This window comes from Lonchura striata, chromosome 12 (genome assembly GCF_050655825.1).
Source record: "Lonchura striata isolate lonStrDom1 chromosome 12, ASM5065582v1, whole genome shotgun sequence".
NCBI lineage: Eukaryota > Metazoa > Chordata > Aves > Passeriformes > Estrildidae > Lonchura > Lonchura striata.
The window spans coordinates 14,646,786-14,664,238 of record NC_140714.1 but is presented as its reverse complement, the minus strand read 5'-3'; the positions used below and the strand labels follow the sequence as shown (position 1 = coordinate 14,664,238).

At 50.2% G+C, this 17,453-nt stretch overlaps 2 protein-coding genes across 4 annotated transcripts in view; one reads left to right on the top strand and one right to left on the bottom strand.

The window, feature by feature from the left end:
* The window catches only part of WDR82 (WD repeat domain 82), a 17,173-nt gene extending 14,973 nt beyond the window's left edge, over window positions 1-2,200 (bottom strand). The window contains exon 1 of the mRNA XM_021533653.3: window positions 1,835-2,200. Coding sequence (XP_021389328.1) covers window positions 1,835-1,995 — 161 coding nt within the window. The 5' untranslated portion in view covers window positions 1,996-2,200. The remainder of the gene's footprint in view (window positions 1-1,834) is intronic.
* GLYCTK (glycerate kinase) lies at window positions 2,188-17,453 on the top strand. Of its 3 annotated transcripts, XM_085590646.1 has the most exons (7): window positions 2,188-2,359; window positions 6,423-6,468; window positions 8,641-8,746; window positions 10,633-11,028; window positions 11,402-11,553; window positions 13,378-13,553; window positions 14,160-17,453. In XM_085590646.1, exons 4-7 carry the CDS (start codon window positions 10,742-10,744, stop codon window positions 15,063-15,065), a joined length of 1,521 nt encoding a protein of 506 aa, XP_085446772.1. In that variant the 5' UTR covers window positions 2,188-2,359; window positions 6,423-6,468; window positions 8,641-8,746; window positions 10,633-10,741; the 3' UTR covers window positions 15,066-17,453. The 3 variants fall into 3 exon arrangements, with proteins under 3 accessions (XP_085446772.1, XP_021389260.2, XP_085446773.1); XM_021533585.4 differs by lacking the exon at window positions 6,423-6,468; XM_085590647.1 differs by lacking the exons at window positions 6,423-6,468; window positions 8,641-8,746.

Sequence of the window (17,453 nt, the reverse complement as noted above, 5' to 3'; positions counted from 1 at the left end):
TGACAGCTACACTTTAAAGCCAGTTGATAGTGCATGAGAAGCTTTTAAATAATTTTAAAATTTTATAACCACCAGAGAACTGCATCCTGACACAGAAGTTACCTTGAAACTACTCTCATTGCCCTGCAGCACTGCAGTAGGGGACCACTGATCTACATTTAACTTAATTAAAGCAAACCCTCTGACTAGAAAGCACATCAGGATTAGCTGGAGATAGGAATGAAAGGGCCAAATGCCTCCCAACCCATTAAACTGTTCTTTACGCGTTTGAAAGGGGAAGAGCAATCAATACTATCTGCATTAACATCACTCAGCCCTGCTACTACTGTATATAATTAAGATCTGGGATACGATCCATGGCACACTCCATATGTATAGAGTCACCTGCTCTTACATAAATAAAAATTGAATATTTGCACATCAGAGCTCATTCCACCAGATGGGGAACACCAATAACCTTAATGTGTAAAGCAATCAAACTACACAGAAGTCTAAAATAATATATGATAGGTGTGCCACGAAGTTAAGAGAATATGTAGGAGGCAGTCTTTCCTCCCAGCAAGCACGATCTCTTGGCCTGCTTGGAAAAGCAGGAGGTTTAGGAATACCCAGTTTACTAGAAAATATATCCTACACTGACATATCTCTGTCTTGACACTCCCAAGCCATTTCTTTTTCATTCCCTCATTACCCTGACCTTTCTCCTCCCTGTCCTATAACACACACTCTTGTTTTCCTTTCACATTCTGTGTGGATGTAATGCTTCCCAGTCCTAACTTTACAAAAAACCCAACAACCAACATCTCTGCACCAATAAGCACATGTAAAACTTAAATTCTGAAAGAATTTAAAGCAAACAAATGCACACTTGTATAGAGTGTGAGAAAGTACAGAGAAAGATTTTAATGGCATAATGACACCATTTGGCTCAAATTGTTTCAACTCTCACAGACTACAAACGCCCTTGGTGTCAGACCTCTAGCGCTCTGCAAATTTCTGAGTTTATTCGAAAATCAAGATGAGCACCATGTGATCAATGGTAGAAGAAAGATAAAACCAGACAGTCAAAGGAGAAACAGGAACAAACCCTCAATTCATTACCCTCAGGTAACAGAAATCAATCAACACCCTGTCTAAACAGACAATGTTTGAAGACACAGGCAAATCACACCTATTTTAACTGTGTTTTACAGATAAGGACACAAACAGAGAAAATAATTTAAAACACAGAGGACCACGTTTGCCTGCAGCGATCCAAGACACTGCTAAGGAACTGGGTTTTTTGGAAAACATCATCAGGTTTTTATAGTCGTAGTGATACACGCCACACCAGCTGCACCTTTTGGCTTAAAGCATTTAGCAGAGAAGTTACGCTCATATGAGGCATAAAAAAGGCATATCTTCACATTGCTCGCAACAACCACTTCTCTTAATTAGCGAGACTTGAGCCCAGAGAAGCCTGAGAAGTCTGGTCCATGCCTGCAGCAATCCCGAGACCTGGAAATGTGACCAGACGGAACTCTTTAGGCTTAGCGACTGTTTAGCTCTCACAGAAGTGAACTTTCTCTTACACTTATGGAATTATCACCACTGTCTCCAGCCTACCGAGATAACAAGTACACCCGCAGAGCAAGCAAACCCACGCTGCTGCCACCCCTGCCGCTGGGATTCTACTCAGAAGCCTACGCTAAGAAACAACTGGAGAGAAGCTCAAGCTAAAGCTCACCGGATCTGCCGGCACAGTTTATCGCCAAGGCCACGGTGGGCAGTCCCCACGGCCCCTCACAGCCCCGTGCCCGGAGCCCGGAGGCCGCAGCCCAGCCCCGCCACTCACTTGCCCTCCTGGCAGTCATAGAGAACGATGGAGTCATCGTCGCTGCTGGAAATGACGGTCTCGCCGTTGGGGCTGAAGTCGAAGCAGTTGATCTTGTCCGAGTTCTCGCGGAAGACCTTAGCCACGCGGAAGCTCCGCAGCACGTTGTCCGTCAGCTTCATCCCGCCCGCCGGGCCGCACCGAGGGAGGGCGGCGGCGCTGCGGGCAGCCGGGCGGGGCTGCGGGCGGTGTCGGGAGCGGGCGGGGCGGGGCGGTGGGGGGCGGTGGGGGCAGTGCGGGCGGCGGGCGCGGCGCGGTCAGGCGGCGGGCAGGCGGCTGCCCCTCATTGTGTCCGCCATCTTGCGGCTCCGGCGGGGCCGCGCGGGGCTCCCTGGGAGCGGGGCGTGGGCAGGGGCCGTGCGCACGGGCTGCTGGGACGGGGAGGGCGGGGCGCCCGGCGGCCATGTTGAGTGTGGCAGGAACAGCAGCGAGGCCTGCGCGCTCCCGGCCCGCCGTGATTGTCAGCATCTGTCACCGTCCCCTGAGGTGGGAAGGGGCGGCGCAGGGCAGGGCCGGGCGGCTGCGGCGGGGCTAGGTTCATTGCCAGTTCTTTACCCGGCCGCCCGTCCGTCCGTGCCTATTGAGGCGTAGGGGGCCGAGTTGAGGGCATGACGTCATCCCAGTGGCTTCGCGCCGGCGGGAGCGCGTCACTTCCGGTGCCGGGCCGGGCGGGCGGGCCCGCCTCGCTGCGGGCCGTGAGGGGCCGCGGGACAGCCTCACCCTGCGCGGGACAGTCCCTGTGCTATGTCGATTTAAGGCGTTTTTCGGAGTTTCCAGTGCACGCTAGAGACAAATGCGGTCGGCAGCCGGCTGAACACGAGCCCAGCCGTGCCTGGGTGGCCAAGACGGCCAGTGGCACCTGGCCTGTGTCAGGAAGAGTGGCCAGCGGGTCCAGGGCAGTGATTGTCTCCCTGTCCTGCGCACTGGCGTGGGCACACTTTGAGTGCTGCATCCAGTTCTGGGCCCCTCAGTTCAGGAAGGACATTTGAAATATTGGAGCAGGTCCAAAGAAGGGCAGCAGAGCTGGGGAAGGGTCTGGAGCACAAGTCAAGTGAGGAGCGGCTGGGAGAGCTGTGGGTGTCTACCCTGGAGAAAAGGATGCTCAGGGGTGACCTTACTGCTCTCTACAGCTCAAAGGAGGCTGTGGCCGGGTAGGGTTTGGCCAGCAAACCACTGACAGGGTGAGAGGACACAGCCTCAGTCCGTGCCAGGGGAGGTTTAGGTTGGACATCAGGAAGAATTCCTCACAGCAAGGGTGCTTAGACATTGGAATGGCTGCACGGGGAGGTGTGGGGTCACTGTCCCTGGAGGTGTTCAAGGCAAGGCTGGCTGTGGCACTCGGTGCCATATGGGGTCTGGGTGACACGCTGGTGCTGGGTCCTAGGTTGGACTTGATGTCTCGGGGTTCTTCTCCAACACAGCTGATTTTGTGATGTGCCAGCATCTCGACAGACCTTGGCAGAACAACCTTAGGGCAGCCCAGCATGACCAGGGAGCGTCAGTCAGCTCCCCCTCCTTTGAAATACACTGAGATCACTTTCTAACCCTTCCCCTCCTACTTTCAGTCCAGCTATTGCACGTTTTTATTTCCCAGTAATCTTTATTCCTCTAAAAACGTGTTGGCAATACTACAGCAATGCCACAGCTGTAGCACCATGCTCCTGCACCACGTAGGCTCTCAGGTAAAGGTGAGCAGCCCACACTTAAGCTTTAGAGAAACACACCGTGGCTTTTGAGGATGCTGCTCCAGTACACACACCTTGGAACTGCTTTTATCACAAATCCTGATGACAGGCTCAGTGTGCATGTTTTTCTGTGTTTCTTACCTTAAAAAGCTGCTCTTGGAGCATAAGAGTAGCTGTGAGAATCTCACCCCATGAAGTTTTCTGCTATTTTAAATTTAGAAATCAGTAGATCTTGTCACTTCAGTCCCCCAGAAATGCACAATCAAAAGAAAAAAATAAACTGTAGATGCCTTCCTGAACCTTAATTGCATTTCCTTTCAAAGGGTCCAGAATAGAGTTTGATTTTGCTTTTGGATCCTGTTGCCCTCCTGTGGTCAAACCTCAGCAAGTCCAAGGACTGTTAAAGCTCTGCACGTTCTTCAAACAGGAGGGATTATTTTGTGTGCATGTCTGATTTAGTTAAATGTTTCTTTTCTCAGAGTCCTTGCCCTTGCTGTTTGCTTGCTGGAGCTCCCTGTTTCATGTTTAGAGATCTCACCCCACTCGTCCTTTCAGGCTGCGGCGGGATTGGCTCCTCAGGATGATTTACCTTTTTTACTTTAAAACAAAACCAAGACTTTCACGCGGGAGTCCAGGGATACCAAAACACGCCCTCATTCCTCCTGAGGGTCTCAGGGTCAGCTGCCCCTTTGTTAGGCCAGTTCAAAACCCACAACCGATTTCTGTGTGATAAGAGGTTTAGAAAAACTGGGAATGTCGTGCCTCCTGCACACTCTAAATTGCAGGATCAAAGCCTGGATTAACTCCTGCGGGCCGGAGGTGACTCACCAATAACATCATAAGACAATTTACTTCAAAACACCTACAATACTTAGCTAAGTTTTAGAGTTGTATAACACCGTGGGTTGTTGATTTGATATTTTGTCACTTCCTTTTTATTCTTCTGCCTTTCTTCCTAATCGTTGGAACTTAGTTTGTCAGTTTATACCAAGCTGGAATTTAGCTGGCAGGATAATTGGATCTCCTAGAAAAATGTCATATTAAGTAGGAATTATGGATAATGCCCCTGCACAATTAGTTAATGGAAAAAATGTTTAATTGCTGCTTGAGTAATATCGATCAAATGCAGTTATTCTACCTATGCATTTCTGTATTAGATACCACTGGAACCTGCTCAATACAGGGACCTGTGCTTGCTCAGCAGCAAAAATTCACAGTTCTCCCTACTGAGTGCCCTGAGGTTTCTGTGGGCCCTGACCTTGAGTTCATCACAGATCCTCCATCAGCAGTTCCCCCAAATTAAGCGCTCTGTGCTACTCTCCAGGTCACTGATGAAGCCGTGGGGCAACACAAACACCAGCAGAGTCCCTGTTGATTACCAGCTGTCAGCTGGACCCCGAGCCACTGCCTTCTGCCCTCTGAGCCCAGTGGTCAGGCTGGCTTCCAGCGGGGCTGGCTGTGATTGCCCAGCCCACCCTCCAGCGTGCTCACAGCAATGATGTCAAAAACCTCTGCAAAGTCCAGGCAGTTCACATCTGCTGCTTTCCGCATTCCCCACAGCCTCTTGTCTCAGCCCAGAGGGCAGCTGTAATTGTCATCCTGTGACTGATTAAGATTCCTGGCTCTTTCTCCTCTTATGTTATTTCCAGCTGAGGAGCTCATAATTTTCTGCTATTAATCCCAAAGACCATGACCTTGTATTTCGCAGCACTGAATTTCAACCCCTTTCTACTATTCCAGTCCTCAAGGCTCGCAGCTTTTCATCTTCTCTAGAATACTGTGATCCTTCCCTGGATTTTAAATGACTCTCATCTTTGATGGCAAGTTGACTCAGAATAGGGAGCTTGAGAAATTACAGCATGAAAGGAAGTAGACTTGGCATGGGCTTGGCTTCAGGGTAATAGTGTTCTGTGTCGAGCTACAGAAGAATTTTTACTGAATTTTTTTTTTTTCCTTGCAATCCCCAGAGCATGGGAAAATCATTTCCAAAAGGTATATAGGGAGTGAAGGGAGTGTGACCTAGAAAAACTAGTAAGATGCATATGTCAAATCCAGTTAATTTTTTTTTTGCTAATGATACTGATCTATATATATAAAATGCTGAATAGAACACTTATCTTCCCTGTGTTTGGCCTTAAGCCACATTCTACATCAAAGGCAAAGAGACCCTGTTGACACTTTCCTGGTGAGTAAATCAGTCATGAGAGCAACATATTTCTTTTTCAAGCAACATATAGAAAGCCATGTACTGGAAACTAGGACTCCTGGGTTTCTCAGAGCTCAGCATATTCTTAAAACAAAGGTATCCAGGCTCCATCCTACCTTCTCCCTTGCCTGCCTGGCAAACCCTCTGGTCTCATCATATTGCTGCTGACCACCTTCATACTTTTCCCCACTTTTGGATGCAGGAGCATTGCAGTGAGGGGGGCAAAGGGCCCCTCACCCTGTCCCTGCACACCCACTCATGCACTGGACCCTTCATAGCTGCCTATCCTTGCTGCAGACATTTTCTCTTTTTTCAAATGTGAATGAGGCAGTGCAGTAATTTTATGCAAATCCATGTGCAGATTAAAAAATTAATCAAATTCTGAAATTTTCATTTAAAGAGATTAGTCTTGAAAAATCCCCCATCTAATCCTCCCAGAATAGTCACTTGGAACAAGCCTTCATTGCGTTGTTTCCCTCCTGGGTTTAGTGCATCTCCTGGAAAATTTTCTTGTAATGCTTTTGGGACTGTGTGGAGCAGCAAGCTTGGGTTTGAGCAGGGCTCATCAGGCGAATTAAAGTTGATATATCAAATGATAGAGGAGATGGGAACGAGGGAGTTTAAGGCAGTAAAATCTCCACTTTGTTGTACTTCATAGGTAAATTCCCCTGGTGATGGAGGAGAAATGGAAGCAGGGAGCCTTGGTGAGTCTGTCAGTAATTTACATGCCAAGAGGCCAGAAAAAAGTCACGCAGCAAGAAAAACGAGGAGCAACAGACACTGCTAAAACTTGCTGTGTCTGGGAGTTTACTACTGTAATCTGTCTCTTAGAGCTTGAGCTGAAAATTATCCTCCTACAACTGGGGTTTGATCCAGTGCTAGCTCAAATACTTTCCTAGCTCCTCAGGGATTTTGAAGTTGACCCTGTACAAGGTGGGCCAGTCACCAGTCCTGGAGGAAATCCAGAGGCACCCTGGCAGCACTGAAGCTAAAGTAACTTAGGTCCCTGAAGTTCTCAGTGAAATAATGCATTCTAGCACAGCATCCTCTGATCTCAGAGCACCTGAAATGCTCAGGATGTACGTGTGGTTGGATTGGCCTGCAATAAGCTCAATTGCCCCAACTTAAAAAAAAACCACAAGCCCAAGATGCAAATCCTTGAACAAACCTCCAACCACAGCACCTGGAACAGCTCAGCTCTGCCCAGTGATAGCAGACTGGCCCCTAGAAAGGAGTATTTTTCTAGCTTTCAAGTACCTGCCATGGAGTGAGGTGCTGGCTAATTTTTCTCATTGCATGGCCAGCTCATTTGTTCACAGTTTTCTTCTCCAGTGTGCCTCCAAGTTTATGGCTCAGACTCTGCCCTGCTATGTCCATGCTTTTGGTCTCTTGCCACCATCCAATTTACTTGGCAGCTTTACCACATTTCTGCCCCTACTGCTGGATTGTTTCTGTCTCCCTCTGACTTTGGCTCCTTGCCTGCAGAATTGCTTTAATTAAAAAGTTAATGAAAGGTAATGCAAACGAACGTTTTGCCTGTATTTTATCACAGTCCAGCTCCTTCCCCTCCCTCTTTCCCAGAGAAGGTGAAAATGAGAAGCTGGGGTTTTGCTGCTCTTTGGTGTGAGAGCTAACAGTGGAAATTTCTACAGGCTTAGGAGGAGCCCTCTGAAGAAAGGGCTTATAATGGTGTGTGTAGATTATTATAAGTGCATAGATTATTCATGAATGAAAACTGAGGAAGTTTTCATTTAAAGGGGATTAATCTAAACCCCTTACAATCCTCCAGCTCTCTTTGGAACAGGCAATTCTTAGCATCATTTTCATCCTAAGCTTGGTACGAACTTACAGGAAACTTTTCAAAAGACTGTCTATATCCCAACTCCAAATTATCCCAACCAGGACAAAGGAAAGGTGTGAAACCTGAACCTCACTTGTGCCTATAGCTTGTCACCTTATATCCTTATAGAAGAGGGTTCATTCATCCTTGAGTGATTTTCCTGAGAAACTGGGAAACTAAGATTAGTGCATGAAGTAATATGAGTCACATCATCAGCCCCTTCTCCCAGCCCAGATTCCTCACAGCCAGCAGTGGGAAGAGGAAAACGCAGGGATGTGAGGGTGTAATTTCCCCTCGTGCAATATGTAGCAGTTAACAGGCAATTATACACCACTTCTAAATCCACCATCTGGGGAGGGAGCCTGAGAGTTGCCATTTGGGTTATTTTTCTTTCCACAACTGCCTGTGTTTTGGGGTGATATTCAGTTCTCTTGATCTTGTTTTTAAAGCCTCAATAAAATGAGTAGGAGTTTTATTTTTTGTTAATGTCTACAGTGGATTTCATAGCAGTGATTTATAGCTGTTCCCTGATGACATTTAGTACCCAGTGCCTGAGACTGTATAAATAAATTACATAAAAAGGGATTTGTGGTATCATTAGCAGCACCCCCATTCCAAGGGGAGTCTCCAGTGAGCCTGTGTGTCTAATCAGAGCTGACAAGGAGCAGAGTCACACACTGAGACATCCAAAGCAAATGGATCTGTGCCAAATTCAGCTCTCTATTGCACTGGTATAAAGTTGGATAACCTGTGACTGCAAGGGGGTTTTACACTGTATTTACTCTGCCTTTACACCTGTGCTCTGAGATCAGTGTCAGGCAGTGGGCCCCAGATCCTCAGAGGCAATACAAAGGTGCTTGCTGACTTCCACAGACTCTGGATCAGGCCTCGATGGTTAAAATACAATCTGAGTTCAGAGTGCAAAAAACAGATTACATGCCTGCAATTGTACTGAAATGCTTTCCAGAGTAAGCATTAGCAGTATGTACACAAGTGGCAGATTAATTAAGCTGGCATTTCATTTTTCCACCTCCAGTAGGAGAGGCTTGCTTTTAAAGAACTCACGCCTGCTGTGTCACGTCTGGAGCTGGAACTGAACGGGGCTGCCAGGAGGGCACGTGTGACAGGAGCCACGGTTGCAGGTCTGGTTGTGCTCAATTTTCCCGGGCTTCAGGGTCAGCAGCACACAGAAACATCAAGGCAGAGACAAAGCCTGTTAAAAACTTTGGGGCTTTATTTTCTTAAACTCCCCTGGCTCCCTTTAAGCTTTTCTTCTCCAGCCGTTTCTGCAAACCCTGTATTGCAGCTCAGACGAGGTGACCTGGGGTGTGATGCACCTCTGCTTTGTAGCACCTTCCTCTGATTGCACAGGTGAATCAGAGACCTGCTGAGAGCAGAGATGCTTATCTCAGTCCCTGAGAGGTGCACAGCTGACTTCACTGCGGTCAGCACAGTTACTCTGGCCCTCAGTGAAGTGGGGTTAGCAGTTTCAACTGCTGGCAGCATCAGCTGCCATGAAGTTTAAGAGTCTACAGGGCATCCTGTCTTTTGTTCTCCTCGTGGTTGAAAAGACAGTCCTTCTGACCAGCTCCTAAAGGGAGTACACATAAATAGTTAATCTGCCTTGGCTTTAAAATTTTTTCTCCTGAGCAATTAATCACTTACTTTTAGCTTTGTTCTTAAGGGTCTTTTCCCACTTCAGTGATTCTTGGGGTTCTTTCTCTGACAAACTTTTGATTCTCTGTATAGCCTTACCTACAAGTCCCTTGTCCCAAGATTTCAGTGTTATGCCCAAATTTCAATGCCTGAGAAGGTGTGTAGGGGTTTTTTGTGTAGATCTTTTGGGTCCCTGCAGGAAAATAAGGCAGATTTAGACCCAGAGGAGCTGTTGAAAAGCTTGTCCAGCTTAATGATTAACACCTTGCAATGCTAGGGAGTGTCAGAACAAAGAGACCTCTGGACTCCTGAGCTCTCCTAAAAGAAGCCCTTGCACTAAACACATCCACATACTTGAGAGAGGATTAACTCTCTCTCAGGGAATTTCAATGGGTCTGTGATCAAGCGTGTTGCCCTGGCTGCTTCAGCCTCCTGGCACCCTGCCTTAAATGCCATAAGCTGGAGAGATGCAGATCACAAGGATCTTTGATCCTCAGAAACCAGCAGTGAACTTGCTGCCAGTTAACAGAAGGAAGGAGAAATGCTGGGAGGGAATAGACGTGTGTGTGCTGGCAGGGGCCACCTTTCCTCTGTTAAGACAAGTATCTGCCCTTGAGCAGCTGAGATCTTTCAGTCCATGCACAGATCTGTTGCAGATAATGCTAATGCTCAGTGGAGAGCAGCTCAAATGGGCTTTCACAGACAGCTGGCAACTTTGCCTGGATATGAAGTTTATTTTGGGTCTAAATGTGATTTTAATGGATAACGAGGAATAAAAGAGAAAGGTAAATTAAGCCTTTTGTTAATTTGCTGTTTGGTGAGGAAACCTCATTACTGGTCTCTCTGTGGCCACCAGCAGCAAGGCATGAGGCAGCCAGCAAGGCTGTTGTTTCTCCTCGGCCTGTGTCTGATGCTGCAGGGACACATGGGGCAATGCACAGCCAGAGGATGAGATCAGCATTTGGCTAGCATGGGGAAGGGAGTTAATGTAGTGAAAAGCTGTTCCACCCAGATGCCCTGCTCTCTCCAGGACAGAGAGCAGCTTCCACAGTTTGGAAAGGTGTCAAACGCTAAGCAAATAGAAATGATGGCTTGCCAGTGGCAAGTCTACAGTGATGGAGAAGCTGGCTGGCAGAGCTCACCTTCCCTGCAGGAGGTGATGAGATTGCTGGGGAATCACAAGCTGACAGTTTGAATGTGACACTGTCCTTCCCTTCCTCCTGCCTGGGGAAAAGTTAGAAAATGCTGCTTGTATGGCACCTTAATCTAGGGGAAACAGGAGCTAGAGTTCCACGGTTCATGTTTTGACCTCTGTTCTTTCTGTGACAGCCCTGTCTCTTCTACTAGCAAAAAGGTTCACTTTCCCTTGCAGGTTGGAGGCTGCTGGCTGTTTCAGCCCTTGAGGCCTTGCCAGTGCTGGCAGAGAGTGCAGAAGGCCACCCCACAACGGAGAGTGGCTGAGCCCTGGCAGCCTGCGCACCATGTCCCTCCACGAGCACGCACTGTCCCTGTTCCGTGGCGCTCTGGGCACCGTCCGCCCAGCTCCCATGCTGAAAAGGGCTCTGAAGCTTCAGGGAGACGGGTGCCCTCAGCTGCTGGTGAGGGGCCAGGCCTTTCCAGTGAAGAGGGACCTGTACCTGGTGGGTTTCGGAAAAGCTGTGCTGGGAATGGCTGCAGCAGCAGAAGAGATCCTGGGAGAACACCTCACTCGGGGGATTATCAATGTGCCGTTGGGGATCCAGGAGAGCCTGCAGCGAGCGGGAATGCAGTAAGGACTGTTTCTGGACAATTTTGGGGAGCAGAAAGGAGGGGTGTAGGCTGCCAGATTTTCCCTCTGTGGGATGTTGCTGGGAACACCTTAAGTCCTTTTGAGCTGCCCTTGCTTTGTTGCCCACCCCATCCACCCCACTGCTCTCATCTTCAACCACCATCACATCCCAGTGACACCAGTGCTGCAGCCCACCTCTTGTGCTGGATGTGCTGCCTCTCTGGCTGTGGGGAAGAGACATTCAGCAAAGGCCGTGTGCCTGTCCTGGTCACTCACTGTATGCCACTGGTACACCAGGCACCTGCGGGTGACAGCCTGGCTGCCTGTGTGGGTGCACAGATCCGTGGTGTAATTGCCTCTCTTACCTCACCAGGGAGATGCTGCTAAAGCCACACAGCAAAATCCAGGTCATCGAAGGTGCCAAGAACAACCTCCCAGATGCAGAGGCTCTGAAGGGAGCAGTTGCCATCCAGGAGCTGGCTGAGGGTCTGACTGCAGACGATCTGCTCCTTGTGCTCATCTCAGGTAGTGTGGAGATCCCAAGGAATGGGATCTGCTGAGAGTCCCCAGCTGCCTGCCCACCCCTGACCATGCAGCAAGTGCTGTGCTGTGCCAGCCCCTTCAGCATGGACACTGCACCTCTGATTTTTCTTCTCCCTTCTGCCATTCTTTCTCCAGGCATGCAGCAAGGGAGAACACAGGGCTTCCTGCTGCTACAGTGGACACACTGCCTCCCAGCACTGGAAAGAGGCTGAGCTGCACAGGCTGGGTCCTGCAGTTGTGCCACCACAGTGAAGTGGCACCTCTGGGCACAACCTGGCAGCTGTTCTCACCTCTTGGCAAGGAGTCACTTTCTTCCTGCCCCCTCCTTACATTTGGGGATGCAAACTTAAAGAAGCAAGCACACAGGAGACTTACATGCTCTGTATTTGTGCAGGAGTGTGAGTCTGAAAGCTGAGATCTGGGACTGACCTTTCCCAGGGCTTGGCTCCTTCCAAGCTAGTGGAAATGAGGCCTCCAGGTACCACACAGTAAGCTGCATGCCTTGCAGGGGCAGCCCTGCACACCCCCAGGGCCTGGCTGGTGGCCGGCTGTCCCCAGATCTAGGGCTGTGTAAGAAGATTTACAGAGGGATGCGGTGACATCACCTTATCCTGAGCTCAATGGATGTCACAGGGCAAAAGCGTGCAGGGGCTTGGAGCAGCTCTGCAGAAAGGCCTTGGGCTCCTCTGCTCAGTGTTTATTCCTCTGTGGATGCTGAAGCCTGCTCCAGTATGGAGAGCAGTGCCATTAGGCAAACACCCAAGTGACTGGAAGCTAGCTGTGTTTTCTGGGGATTCCCCTGGGCTTCCTCCTGTCTTTTGGCTACAGGGATCTCCAAGAGACTCCTCAGCCCTTCAGGGAGCCTGTACAGGATCTCCCTGTGGCTGTGGCTCCCTATGCATGTGCACTCCCACACAGCAGCCGGTCCCCAACTGCTCCTGCCTCTCAGCTAGATCCCTGGCTATTGACTGAAACACAGGCATTTGCATTTGTTTTTCTTGCTCATCATGTTTTATTGATGCTGATTTGTCTCAAACCTCTGAGCAGGCTTTGCATTGTGACAGTAGCATTCAGCTGTACTTCTGTGCACGTTCACTCTGCACAGACCTTGCTCTTTTCTCCAATGTATTTTCCATCCATTCCACTTTTCATTTGGAACCTTGCCTTCTTTTCCTCATTTCCAATGCCTGCTTGTATCAGCCAGAGTTCCCATCAGTGAAGCTATCACCCTGGACTCAGAGTGTGCTTTGTCCTTTGCATTACTGTCCCCACTTTTCTTTCTTCACAGGCTCAGATGAGTGCAGTTCAGCAGTTTCCAATCTTGCTGCATCCCTAGCCAGTGTTTTTGCACACTGTCCTGAATAAATGGAGCCACCAAAGCAGGCAGTGTCCCCATGTGCACAGCACTGGCTGCTGTGTGAGCCTTGGAGGCTGTGCTCCCTGCTCAGCCACCCAGGTAACCCTTGAATATCAAAGTGAGGACCCAGCTGTAGCCCAGTGCAGAAGTGAGGGTAATTGCTGTCCCTCTTCTGTCATTCCCACCACACTGCAGGCTTGTGGTGCCCCCATCCAGCCAGGCTCACACTACCTGGGTGAAGTGTAGCTCACTGCAGAGTGCAGGACAGAAGTGATTAAAACCCACTGTTGAAGATGACTGAATTCTCCAGAGATGTTAGCTTAGGTCCCCAGTCACCTCTGCCTTCCCTCCAGACACTGGTGAGTGAAGAGAAAAGGCTAAAGCCTTGCTCTCCTTTGTCCTCCTTTTCCTGCTATCCTGATGTCCTTGTCATCTCTTCTGTGTCCTAGGGGGTGGATCAGCCCTACTGCCTGCTCCCATCCCTCCCATCCTCCTCGAGGAAAAGGAGAAACTCACAAAGATGTTGGCTTCCCGAGGAGCTGCCATACAGGAGCTGAACATTGTCCGGAAGACTCTGTCTGTGCTGAAGGGTGGAGGGCTGGCCCAGCTGGCACATCCTGCACAGGTAACCAAGGGAAAACCCCTGTTTGCCCAGAGATCACCCTTCTGTCCTCAAAACAGAGGTTTAATCAACTTGCCAGGTTTTTTTCCATACTGAGTGAACAACTTTGCACACTGTTTTGGGACTCTCCAGCTGAGATTTGACTTTGGACTGAAACTCTCAGGGAGACAGAGCTGGGAGGGTGGGAATTCAGACCTGAGAAACATCAGCCATCCCATCATGCCACTCTGCAGACCCCAGCCCACACCCAGCAGACACTTCCAAGTGCTTCAGCACAGTGCTTTCAAGGCTGGCTTTGACCCTTGGCTCTCCTGGGGGCTGTTCTCAGCATGTGCCATTGCTGAACCCACACTAGGGCCTGACAAGTGCAGTGTCACAGGTTACATCTTCCAACACGATAGTCCAACTTCAAAGGGGACTGTAAATCTGTGGATTTGAGAAGGGCAAGGTGACACTCACAGGTCCATAAAACAAAAATGGGCGAAGACCTACCCTGCTTCCATCTGCTTTGATGTGGGGATGACACTCAGAGCAGTGCTTATGCCAGGGCTCTTTTGTGGTCACCTGTCTTTGCCTCCTGCAACAATCTGTGGGCATTTCTTTCCATAGGTGGTGAGTCTCATTCTGTCTGATGTGATAGGTGACCCCCTGGACATCATAGCGAGTGGGCCCACTGCTGCCAGCTCCCACAGTGTCCAAGACTGCCTTCACATACTCACCAAATACAACCTGCTGCACAACCTGCCCAAGTCAGTGGAAATGGTCCTCTCCAGCTCTCCCACCAAGCCCACTGCTCTGGAAAACTACTCCCATGTTTCCAACATCATCCTTGGGTCCAACACGCTGGCTTTGGAAGAGGCCAGGCGCCAGGCTGAGGGCCTGGGCTATGCTGCTCTGGTCCTGAGTGCAGCAGTCCATGGGGAAGTGGGCCATGTTGCCACACTGTACTGTCAGCTGATCCAGCTGGTCTGCCTGGGCTTCACCAGCCTTGGAGAAAGGCCCCTGGGTGACGAGCTGAGAGGGAATCTCCTGCAGCTGGCAGCAGAGCTACAGATCCCAGGTTTGCACCTGGATGAGTTTCTACAGGCACTGCGAGGATTAGGGCCCGACAGACCAGTCTGCATCCTGGCTGGTGGAGAAACCACAGTCCAGCTCCAAGGAACCGGCAAGGGAGGGAGAAACCAGGAGCTGGCTCTGCGTGTGGGGCTGGGGCTGCACAAGGCTCAGGGCACAGGAGCCAGCAGCCCCCAGGGGAGGTGTGAGATCCTCTTCCTCAGTGGGGGAACAGATGGGCAGGACGGGCCAACAGAGGCAGCAGGAGCCTTCTGCAGCCCAGAGCTGGTGGCTGAGGCACTTCAGGAGGGTCTGGATGTGGAGGCCTTTCTCAGGAACAATGACTCCTACACGTTCTTCAGCCAGTTCCAAGGTGGGCATCACCTCCTGGTGACAGGCTTGACAGGCACCAATGTCATGGACATCCAGGCCATTTTAATTAGAGCCATGGAGAGATCATGAGAGCTCCCTCTGCAGATACCCAAATACACTTAATTAGGAGCAGGAGTAAATTAAAGGACCAATGCTGTGGACAAATGCAAACTATTTAAATTAGGGCTCACTGTTGAGGCTGCTAGTGTCTTTGACAGAAAGAATCCACTAATTAGACACATGAGTGGACATCCACAGCAAAAACAAGACTTGTAATTGGGAGGATCAGAGGAAGGTAAGAGGTCATATTACAGATAAGGAAACTGGATTTAAAGCTTGTGAATGCTTCAACTATAGTTAATTTAAGGGGAAGTTGAGGCCATGGCAGGGCTACCATGGAGAGCCCTTGCTGCACTGTTGCACTTCCAGTACCCCCAGAGCTCAAGAGCAGCTCAGCAGTGGCGTTTTAGGGGTCCACTGGAGCCCATTACAGCGACTGAAGGGTGTAAAAGCAGTAACAGCAAGGCCTGCTCACCTGAAGCATGGAGCTGCTGGGGGATGTGGTAGGAAGGGGACACCCAGCACCTGCTCCACATGCCAGCACAGTGCCCTACAGTTCTTCCCACAGCAGCGTACTGAGGTGACAGAGACCACAAGCCCAGCAGGATGAACACCCAGGAGCATGGCTAAGAAGCACATTGGCAGAGACTGATACTAGCTGGGTGGCACAAGCAGTGCACAGTAATAAAGAGGATGACATACCTTCACTGTAAAGTGTAAGGATGGGGATGAATGAAGTCCAGTGACAAGCCAGCTGTGTGGAGTCTTCCTCCAGCCCCCTTCCCTCCACACTAACATCTTCCCTGCTGGTCCCTGTTGACCTCCGTGCCAGCAGCAAGTATGCTATGAGCTTTCATGGTGTTGTTTTCCAACTGTCTAGAAAACTCGTGCATCCAGCCTGAGCCACTGACCTTTCCTCTGCACTGAGGCAGAAGTTGCTGTCATTCTGATTAACTCTGCTAATTCCACAGAACAAAAGACAAGGAAACCTTCATGCTCAGCTCTCCTGACCCACAATGCTGAGCTGATCAAAGGGCAAATCTGCCAGAGCTGTGCTCTGACAGGGAGCTGCTCTCCCCACATGCACGAGGACACAGTAGTAATCACGTTTTTGTCACCTACTGCAGTGTGATATGTGGGAGAGCAGAGATGAGCTTGGTTTCCCAGGACATGGAGCTCGGAGTGGGTCTAGATTTCAGGAGGGCTTTGCCTGCAGCAACAGGCACACTGACGGTTTGGCTGGATATTCAAAGGGCTTTAGCTCAGCAGCCAGTATGACCCAGCACGTCCAACTCCTTTTGAATATCCGTCTGTTTGTTACAGAGCCTAAGTGGGAGCTGAGCTCCTTTGAAAATCCAGCTCTAATGTAATAGGACACGCTTGACTCAGACTCTTTCCAGACAGACCGACCTACTCCGTGTGGCTGATCTCATCTCGTGACATAAATACACCGTTGTGCCAACACCCTGTGGTGTCTCACTGAACAGTCAGTCGTTCTGCGCCCCACTTCAAGGTGCATCAGAGGGTGGTGTTTTGAGGAGGATGCAAAACCTCCTATTTTGGTTTTGAAGCCAGTATCTAACAAGTGGGGATATCGGCAGGAACATCGTGGGGCCTGGTGTCAATGCCAGGCTGGCAGCTGGACTGTCTGGGCTACAGCCCAGGCTCAGAATAAGGCACAGCCCTGGGAATTTCAAAACCCCAGTCTTGCCCAGTGGTTTAAACCTATCCACGCATCTCATTTGTCCTCGGAGTCTGAAGGTCTTTTGTAGCATGCCTGAACTTGCTCACAGTGGCAAACAGCTCCGAGATCTGCTGGGGAAAATCTGCCAAGCGTTATAGAGCTCGCTGTGCCCCTGTAATGTCAGGGGGTGGTTGTGCAGGAGAAGCCGCTTTGTGCCGTGTGTTTCTCTCCAGAGGTCGCTGGCAGGTCGCCTGCTCCGTGCCCAGCAGGGCAGCTCCACGGGGCACTAACATGGGCAGCGATACAGCCACAAGTGCGGGCTGCAGCCAGGACAGCTGGGCAAAGCTGGCTCCAGAGCCTGCCCAGTGCTCCCTGGGCCATTCCGCTCCAGCAGAATGCAGAGTGACTCCGCTTTCAGGCTGGGCTGCCTGGCAGAAGGGTCACTTCAGCAGGGTCCTGTGTGCCAGCCCGGGCACACTGCCACAGGGCCACCACAACCCCCTGCCCACAGCTCTGCCACTTCGCTGAGCACCACCCTGAACTCCGAGCTGCTGCTTGTGCTGCTGCCCAGTCAATTCCAGAGGAATTTGGGCTAGTGCAGGCTGGCTTCTCCTGGGAAATGCCTACTCCAGGTACCCGAGCAGTGTCCTTGCTTCCTGAATGGTGGCTTTTCATAATGATTAAAAAGTGTGTGTTGGGAGGAGAGAAGTCTAATAAAAGGTTTGTTGAAAGGA